The sequence below is a fragment of the Humulus lupulus genome, chromosome 2 (genome assembly GCF_963169125.1).
Source record: "Humulus lupulus chromosome 2, drHumLupu1.1, whole genome shotgun sequence".
Classification (NCBI taxonomy): domain Eukaryota; kingdom Viridiplantae; phylum Streptophyta; class Magnoliopsida; order Rosales; family Cannabaceae; genus Humulus; species Humulus lupulus.
Window position 1 is genome coordinate 41,747,728 of NC_084794.1, and position 9,163 is coordinate 41,756,890.

A 9,163-nucleotide genomic window follows, 5' to 3' on the forward strand; every position below is an offset into this window, starting at 1 on the left:
AAATTCTGGACAAATAAGACTGACAAAGTTGGCTGGCGTTATCATATTATCAATAACCAACCAATATCAGTGGTCTATAATTTTCTCTATTAACCTAAAATTAAAAACCTAAAATTCCGATATAGATATTGAATTAATTTAAAATATATTTAGATATTTATTTATAATTTTAAATCTTTAGATAATATTTTTAAATATTTTTGTAATTTAATTATAAATATTTTTGTAATTTAATATCTTTAGATATTTTAATGTAATTTAAAAAAATGATAATTTAAATTTAAATATAGTTTCCTTATTAGCGTAGAACTAGGATTTCTGTACAACAAACATAAAATTTAAAATTAGGATTTCTTGCAGCCTATACATACACATAGCACACAAAATTATTATTATTCCCTTCAATATTCTCTAAAAGGGTTATAAAATTTTCCTTCTTATTATATCATGTCTTGCTCATAATTCGCTCTAATTTTTCTTCCGATTCTTAATAACGTATAACTAGCTAGCGTTTTTGAGAAGAGAGTGACGAGTGTCCCTAAATACTAGTGTGTACTGTGTAGTGGGAGTAGTTTTATTTCAAAGAAGGACCAACTGTCTCACTCACGTGCCTAACTCCCTCTTTCCCACTCGTTCTTCTCTTATCTATCTTCCCCACGACTTTTTTTTCTTTTCAAAACCCACTCTTTCTAAACATAACGCTCTCTAGGTAACACATAGTAACAAAAAGCAAAACTCAACTGTTTATAGTTTCATGGCCTTTTATGTTTGATTGCTTCTCTTTTTCTAGTACTATCCCAGAATAAGATTTTGTCAGCTGAACCAACCCCATATCAGTATCTGTTGTTTGTTAATACTCCAACAAGTCAATAAGGGATCAAACTACATAATTTCCCTTTGAAGCTTTGGATTCCAGCCATGTTTGACCTCTTATTCGGGTGGCGTAAGGCTTCAAAGTGGTAAGAACATAAAAACTGTGAGTGAGTTTCTTTAATGTGGAGATTCAATTAGAGATTGTTCTTTAGTGTGAATTTCTTCTTCTTCTTCTTCTTTTTTTGGCAGCAAGAAACTGATCAAACAGTTACAGTGCCGGCTTAAGTTGCTGAAGAACAAGAGACATGCAATAGTGAGACAATTACGTGAAGACTTGGCTCAGCTTATTAAGATTGGCCGTCAAAGCATTGCCTTTCATCGGGTAGATATACATATGCTGATATTGCTCTGTTTTTCTTATACTTTTCGTAGCGTGATTTTTGATTGATTTCATATCGTTTTATTTACTATAAAATTTTATTAATTTAGTCTAACTAGCTTACCTCCTAATACTGAAATTAAGCAGTTATATCATTAAAAGATATACTCTGTACTTCTTTTTTAAGTAATAATATCCTCTGTTTCAATACAAATTTGGTTTTGGTTAGGCTATTTCATTCATCCCGAATTAGAAGTATTCAAATATTAATTTGTTCTTTCCATTCAAAGAATGAGGGTAATAAATTCAAACAAGTAGAATGTGTATTTGTGGCAAAAGTTATGCAAAATGGCTTTCATATTAAGAATAGTTAAGTCCTCTGGTACAAGGAATTAATCATTTATGTGATCTCAAGAATAGATATTTCAACAGCCACAAGATGTATATTTATTTAGTGGACCTGGAAAGGCTTAATCACAGTGAAATTCTTCTAAACATTTTAAGCATCATATTAAAAATTATTTCATTAAAGACACTGATGTTTTTAAATTTGAGATTGGAAATTATTAGTGTGATTCATTTCCGCTACTCAGATTGTTCTCACATTCATCTGAACAATTTTCTCTTAGGTTGAGCAGTTGATCAAAGATGAAACAGTAAATGAAGCCTATGAATTGCTGGAAATTTTTTGTGATTTCATTCTCATCCAATTATCATACATTCGGAGACATAAGTAAGTACCATCAATGCAATGTGTTTCAATTTTAATGGGGGCCATAATTTTTTATCTGAATAATAAAAATTATTTCCTTGTTCTATCAGGGAATGTCCAAATGATATTAATGAAGCAATTTCTACTCTCATATATGCCTCTGTAAGGTGTGGTGATCTACCTGAGCTTCGGATGATTCGACAGCTCTTTGAGGACCGTTATGGTCATAAATTTGCAATGGTTGCTCTCGAATTATTTCCTGGGAATCTGGTTAACCGGCAGGTATTCATTTGTGTTATTTGACATAAAAAACTAAGCTTGGAAATATGATGACATTGATAGTAATTAACATAGTTTTGGGATGTTTGTTAAAATTTCAGGTGAAAGAAAAACTTTCCACGCAGTCAATTTCTGAAGACTTGAAGCATAGAATGGTTAATGAAATTGCCAGAGATTATTGCCCCAGACCAGAGATTTTAGCACTTGAGTATTATTCTGATTGGGAAAAACAACAGGTACCTTTTCTTTTCTGCCCATACAAAAAATGTGAACTTTTTTTTTATTCCTCTCTTTACTAAACTAAACTTTCATGACTTTTGCTCCACAAAAATCAATAGATGAAGCTAACAGGTAGTGAAGACCAAGCACTGAGTGCAGATGTTCCAACTTTTTATGACATATCTGAAAGATCAGAATTGCATGCTTCAAAGCTTGAAAAAGTGGTGTTTGTTGATTCACCATGTCATTCAAAGTCTATTCAAGACCTCAATATACCTGCTTCTGCTGCTGCTGCTTCTTCTTCTTCTTCTGAAGAACAGAAGGTGTTGCCAACCATTTTAGAGTCTCAGGCACAGAAAGAAGAGAACTCTGATGAAGGAAATTCTCAACATGGGAAAGGAAATCTTTTGGGGAAAAAGGAAGACGGAAGAAGTGCTACAGCATCTTCTTCAGAAAGCTTGCCAAAATTTTATGAAGACACGGTAGTTTATATGGATGACATTGAAGAGTTTCAGTCTTCCACTCCAAAAGATGAAGAGTCTCAGGACCAAAGACTATTCAGATTCAAGTCTTCCATCCAATTCAAGGAGAGTTCTCTTAACGACCGTGATGAATTGGAGAACGAAAAGGTTAAGTCAAACTCACAAAATTCAGGGAGAACTAGTAGTTTCTCTAGTAAGAAAAGAACAAGGAGGAAATTGGTATTTCATGAAAACGAATCCATAAAGGATACTAATAGCCTTAGTTACTATGGTCAGCAGCCATCCAATAAGCAAAGATCTTATCATCAGCAACTGCAAAGAAAGCAACAGAAGAAAACTTCAGTTGATGAAGGTGATAAGAGACCAAACCAATTATGCAACACAGAAATGGGATTTACTTTTTTGCCAAGAAACCGTAGATGTTATCCAAAAAAACCTGAATGCAGATGCTGTTCCAGCCACAATATGAGACATAGCTGCAGCAGCTTGGAAAGTCCATGCTATTTTTTTGCTGATGAAGACGATGATGATTGTGATTCTCCATCATTCCGGAAGCCAAAGAATTTGTCCAGCAGTCATTATAGCAGAGACCATAATGGAGAAACGGATGAAGAGGTAGAAAGTATCATTTCACCTCAGAAACCAAGGAGAAGAAGCTATGAAAGTAAATCTATGGTTTATGATGTTTTCACCTACCCAGATCACCAAATTCAAAGCCAAAACTATGTCTTGGAAGAAAAGGAGGAGAGGTTTGGTTCAAGATGGGGTAATGGAGTTTCTTGCAGGACAAGAAAAGATTCAGTTCCACCATATATTAGAACTGTGACAATGCCTCCAGAAAGGCCTAAGGATATTTCCGATGAAAACTTTCAAAGATCCAAGTCTTTCCCTATTCAAACTCCCAACCATGTTCATCCAAAGTTGCCGGACTATGATGATATAGCCGCTAAATTCACGGCTCTCAAAAAAGAGAGGAGCTGCCAGTGACCTTACTGAGTTGTTAAAAGGCTGCACTTCATAGGACATTTTTTTAATTAACATTTTTTCATGATTTTTCTCTCATTTTTTTCTTTTCTTTTGAGAGATTTTGAGTACTGATATTAGCTGGTTTATGTTTTGAGTTTATAATAGTCTTTCCATCCTTTAGAATAGAACATTTAATTGTTATTAAAATGTGTCACTAATATCTCAGTGTGTACATACAGATAATGGCATTGATCTTTTTGAATATTTGAATATGGATGAGTTGGTTTCACCACATTCTATCCAACTTCTGTTTTTGCAGTGCATATAATAAAAATCAAAAGAGAAGTTTGTTTGGAACCAACTTTTACCTTATTGTTTGGATCTTGGATTTTAGGAGGAGAAAAAAATAAATTCCAAAAACATTTACTTTCTCATGTTTGGATTCAAACAAAAAATTGAGAATTATTTTTCTAGAAAAAATTTAACTTAAATTTAGTATAATTTTATAAAATTTAGCATAATTATAAATATATTTAAAAGAAAAGTCCCTTAAAAAGTTTCAAAATATTTTCTTATTTTTTCTCTACTCTTTTTCCTTGTAAAATTTGATCCAAACAAGTCCTTAACATCACAAAGTTACCTACTCCCCTCAAAGAGAAATTATAGTAAATGATCCAAAATATTGTAATCAATTTCCTCATTTTAAAAATTGTATAGAAATGATCATTTTACATTGTTGATAATCTAAATTACCATTTTGTATATATTTAGGAGCGTATGACTTTAATATAGTGATATATGTATGTTATTTTTGTTTAATTAGTTTTTTTTTTTAAAGTTAAATTGATTTTTTAAGTTTTTTTATAGGTTATTGGTATATTATTTTCTAACTAGTGTAAATATTTTTTGTGGTAAGGTATATATATATACTAGATACAAAAAACGTGCAATATATACGTTTGTTTTTTTTTTATTTATAGAATTTATTAATTATTTTTATTAAATTTATATTAATGTCATATAAATTTCAAATAAGTATCATATTTTAATTAAATAATTTATTTATTTTTGTTTAAGTTTATATATATATATTGATGATGGTTAGTTTTTATTTTATTATACATAACGGTAATATATAATTTTGTATCAAGGTATATATATATTTTAATTGTAGTATATAATGTTGTTAGCATAGTATATATATTTTTTAGTAATAATTTTGTAAGTTTTATTGGTATATTATTTTTAAATTCAGTATTTTGTGGTATGATATATCATTCAACAACCCATAAGAAAACGAAAAAAAATCAAAATAACTTAAAAAAAAAAAACTAATTAAACAAAACTAATATACATATACCATAATATTAAAATATTTAGAATAAAATAGTAATTTGCTAAATATCATATTTGGTAATATGCAATATTAAAAAGTTAGTTATGTTATTTTAGTACTAAATTAAAAATATGAGCATTTACTTACTTTCACACACTATTAATGATTGATTTGCACCAAACCCCACTCAAACTCATAATTTTACTAGAAATAGATGCCTTTCCAATTCATGTTAAACTCATATGCAAGCATTTATCCAAACTTGAACTCTATAAGATAAACATAAAAGTATAAAAAAATGTCCTGAAATACTCAATTGTCCACTCTGATTATTTGGGAAGATCAATATATCTGTGTGAGAGATATTATTAATTACGGGAATCCAAAGATATGAGATTAACTAAATATATTTTTTAAATTCATGATATTAAGATATGGTATTTTTCAAAAATAAATTGGAGTTGACATTTTGAAGACGAATCACAATAACATCATAGGTACTAGTGATGTGAAGTCAATAAATATATATATTCACGAGGAGTAATGAAATATGCACAAAAAATATTCACCTAAACATTACAAGATGTAGCAATTTAGCATATCAATCACATTTATCAAAACAGAAACCTATTATTTTAAAAAGCAGTGTCATGTCACTGTGAGTAATATTTGATACATTTTTTGGGTACATATATTAAAATAGTTTACATAAATATGAGAAAAATAAATATAGTTTCTATATTTATGGGAAAAAAAATAAGTATATGGTAAAGCTTTGAAGAATATTTTTTTTAAATATGATAATTCCATAGAATATAAAAAAAAAGAATATTATAATCATAAATACACAAAACTCTCTCTCACTCTCTCATCCCCCCGCCACGATATCACTCTCTCTCTTTATTTTCTCATTTCTTCCTCTCTCTCTCCTCCCCCATTTGGTTCTCTCCTCTCAGCCCTCCGTCGGTGATGCTACCTCTGCCCCCACCCTTGACAGCAAGGTACCTCCACTGCTCTGGTTCTTCTTCATCTTCTTCTTCTTAAGATCTAGTTTTATTTTTATTCTTTTTGTTGTTCTTCTTCTTTTTCACATCTGGTTTTGCCATTTCAAATATGATTTTGCACTTCATATTTAATTTTTTTTCCTTCTAAACCTAACTATAACCAGTTACAGTCACAAACTGTTCTGATTTCTAAGTTTTTTTTCTTCAGATTTGTTAAGTAACCTTGTACAATGGCGTCTGATTCTTTTTATTCATATCTGGTTTATTTTAGATCTAGCTGTAACTAGTTACAATAACGATTAATTTAGTTTTATTTATTTAGATCTGATTTTGTTTTCACATCTGACTAAGTAACTAGGTGCCATGGTGATTGATTCTTTTTTTTTTAGATCTGAAACTGTAACCAGTTACGATTATGACTAGTTTAGCTTTTTTGTTTGTGATCCTATTTGTTTCCAAGTCTGGCTAAGTAACCAGTTACCATCGCAACTAGTTCTTTTTTTCATATCTATTTTGTTTTTCAGACCTAGCTGTAACCAATTACCTTCACGATCAATTTAGTTTATTTTTTTCATATTAGTTTTTTTTCCGAATCTAACTAAGTAACCAGTTACAATTCAGTTGATATTTTGATAATGGTACATTACTGAAAAAAATCAAAATTATTTTTATAGTTGTAATCAATTACTACAACACCACTTAAAAAATAAAACTTATTTTTATTGTTATAATCAGTTACCACACATCACTAAAAAAATTGACAGTGACACAGGAGTACTATCACAAAAAACAATCAAAATTATTTTGATAGTAATAACCAGTTACTGCGGAGAAAATGTTGATTGAAGAAGATAAAAAATAATGATGAAGGTCTCAGATTTTTTTCTTCAAAGAATTATGTAAAAAATACAATATTTTATAAAATATGAATGATAAAATATAATACAAATAAATTAAAATTATAAAAATAATCTCAAAACATGTCAAAACTAACTATTTAAAATGTATAAAAAAAATAAAATATGGTATACAAATAAAATTTTACAAATATAAGGCGTGCGATTTTCTCTCTGGTTCTCTCCATGGCGAGACGCAAGAAAGTGAATCAGAAGCCTGACATTCGTTCTTCTATGACTGAGACCTCTTCGGCCAAGCTCTCTAATGAGGAGGGATTGATTGGTGTTGAGGATGAGCCACCGATTGTTACAGAGGAGATATTCAAGGATTAAGTGGCGGAATTTCTTGAGGTAGGGGAAAACCTGTCTTCGGCAGCGTATGAGGTAGATCCTGGTACTATGGGTTCTAGTTTGAAATGGAGTGAGGAGGATGCTGATGTGAACGATTTTCAAAACTTGGCCAAGGACAAATGGTCCCAATTTCGAGCAGCGATGCCTCACCAGGGTGGAACTCGCCTGAATTATGAGGAACCATTGTAGCGAGATGGTAAATTGATTGCCTAGGTGGATGTGGAGGAGATAAAAGTGGAAGCTTCTATTTGGAATTCAGCAATGGTTTGTATTGTCCTTGGAGCCAACCCCCCATTTGCAGTATTTGAAGGATTTATAAATAGAATTTGGGGAAAACTGGGTATTGAAAGGATAGCTCAAATGAATGTCGACTATACTCTTGTGAAATTTAGGGATGAAGCCATGCGTGATATGGTTTTGGAAGCTGGAGTCGTGCACTTTGATAGGAAGCCAGTAATTCTGAGGTTGTGGTCCACTGAATTAGACACAATGAGGTTAGTGAAATCTATTCCTGTATGGGTTAGATTGCCTGGTCTTAGGCTGCAATATTGGGGATTTAAGTGCTTGAGTGCCCTTGTTAGTACCATTGGCAAACCTATGCTAGTTGATAAGGTTACCAAAGACAGATCAATGGTGAAGTTTGCAAGGGTTTTAATGGAGGTGGAGATTTCAGATGATGTTCCTAAAACCATTAGTTTCCTTAATGAGAGAGGCCAATTGATGGAACATCTTCTGGAATATGAATGGCTACCTACTCAGTGTCAAGGTTGTAAAATTCTAGGTCATTCTGAAGCGAATTGTAACCGAAAACAGGGAGTTGTGTGGAGGAAAAAAGAAGTGAAGCAAGGTCCAAAGAAATATGAAGTTATGATAGGTCAGACCATTGCTGAACCCCCTACTGCCTCATGTTCAAAGGAAACTGATGGTGGTTTAATCTTAGATGATACTAAAAAATCTGCTGTAAAGGAGGTATGTGTTACAAAAAATGGGCAGGATTCAGATTGGATCACTCCTAAACGTTTAGGGGGAGTTAAACATTCTGCACCAGCAACTCAGAATTTGATGAAGAATTCATATAGTTCTTTGCAAGATCGGATAATGGAGGTCATGAACTTGGGACTGTCTACAACAAATATTTTCAATGGAGGATTGCAACATACTTAGTTGGAATGTAAGGGGCCTTAGTAAAAGGGATAAACAGAGATCCCTTCTTACTTTTTGCTATGTAAATAAATTGGTTTAGGAGCATTTCTTGAAACCAAGCTTCGGGGTAATAAAATTGGGGAGATGATGACAAATATTTTTGTTGGCTGGAATTATTATACTGGTCCGGCTATTGAAGGTAGGATTCTTCTGGTTTGGCAGTCTAATCTGGTATCTGTTGAGGTGCTGCATGAAAGTGATCAGTTTATTCACTGTCGAGTGAAAGCTTTGGGAACTGGCAAAGAATTCTGTTTGTCTTTCGTTTATGGGAGGAATACAATTGAGGAGCGACATCATTTATGGCAAGCTTTGGTTGTTCTGCATTTTCCAGTTAAACCGTGGCTATTGGCTGGGGATTTTAATACAACTTTTGATTTTGATGATCGTCTTGGTGGGCATGCTGTTACTGAATTGGAAATGGAAGATGCTCAGAGGTGGAGGGCTCTTGGTATGGCAGATGAATTGCGCACTAGTGGTTCCCATTATACTTGTTCGAATAAACAAGATGCTGAAGCCCAAATTT

At 32.0% G+C, this 9,163-nt stretch overlaps 2 protein-coding genes across 2 annotated transcripts; both read left to right on the plus strand.

Moving 5' to 3' along the window:
• Window positions 1-622: 622 nt before the first annotated feature.
• Window positions 623-4,284, plus strand: LOC133817720 (uncharacterized). The gene is made up of 6 exons (XM_062250306.1): window positions 623-959; window positions 1,063-1,195; window positions 1,822-1,925; window positions 2,015-2,186; window positions 2,285-2,419; window positions 2,522-4,284. Exons 1-6 carry the CDS (start codon window positions 919-921, stop codon window positions 3,869-3,871), a joined length of 1,935 nt encoding a protein of 644 aa, XP_062106290.1. The 5' UTR covers window positions 623-918; the 3' UTR covers window positions 3,872-4,284.
• Window positions 4,285-7,698: 3,414 nt separating this feature from the next.
• LOC133814183 (uncharacterized) lies at window positions 7,699-8,601 on the plus strand. The gene has a single exon (XM_062247178.1). It carries the CDS (start codon window positions 7,699-7,701, stop codon window positions 8,599-8,601), a length of 903 nt encoding a protein of 300 aa, XP_062103162.1.
• Window positions 8,602-9,163: the final 562 nt, after the last annotated feature.

Bases quoted from the DNA above. Each gene is read 5' to 3' on its own strand.
- LOC133817720 (XM_062250306.1), top strand. From the start codon at position 919: ATGTTTGACCTCTTATTCGGGTGGCGTAAGGCTTCAAAGTG. The intron at 960-1,062 runs GTAAGAACATAA...TTTTTTTGGCAG, and splicing joins TGGCGTAAGGCTTCAAAGTG to CAAGAAACTGATCAAACAGT. The intron at 2,420-2,521 runs GTACCTTTTCTT...AAAAATCAATAG, and splicing joins CTGATTGGGAAAAACAACAG to ATGAAGCTAACAGGTAGTGA.
- LOC133814183 (XM_062247178.1), top strand. From the start codon at position 7,699: ATGGTTTGTATTGTCCTTGGAGCCAACCCCCCATTTGCAGTATTTGAA.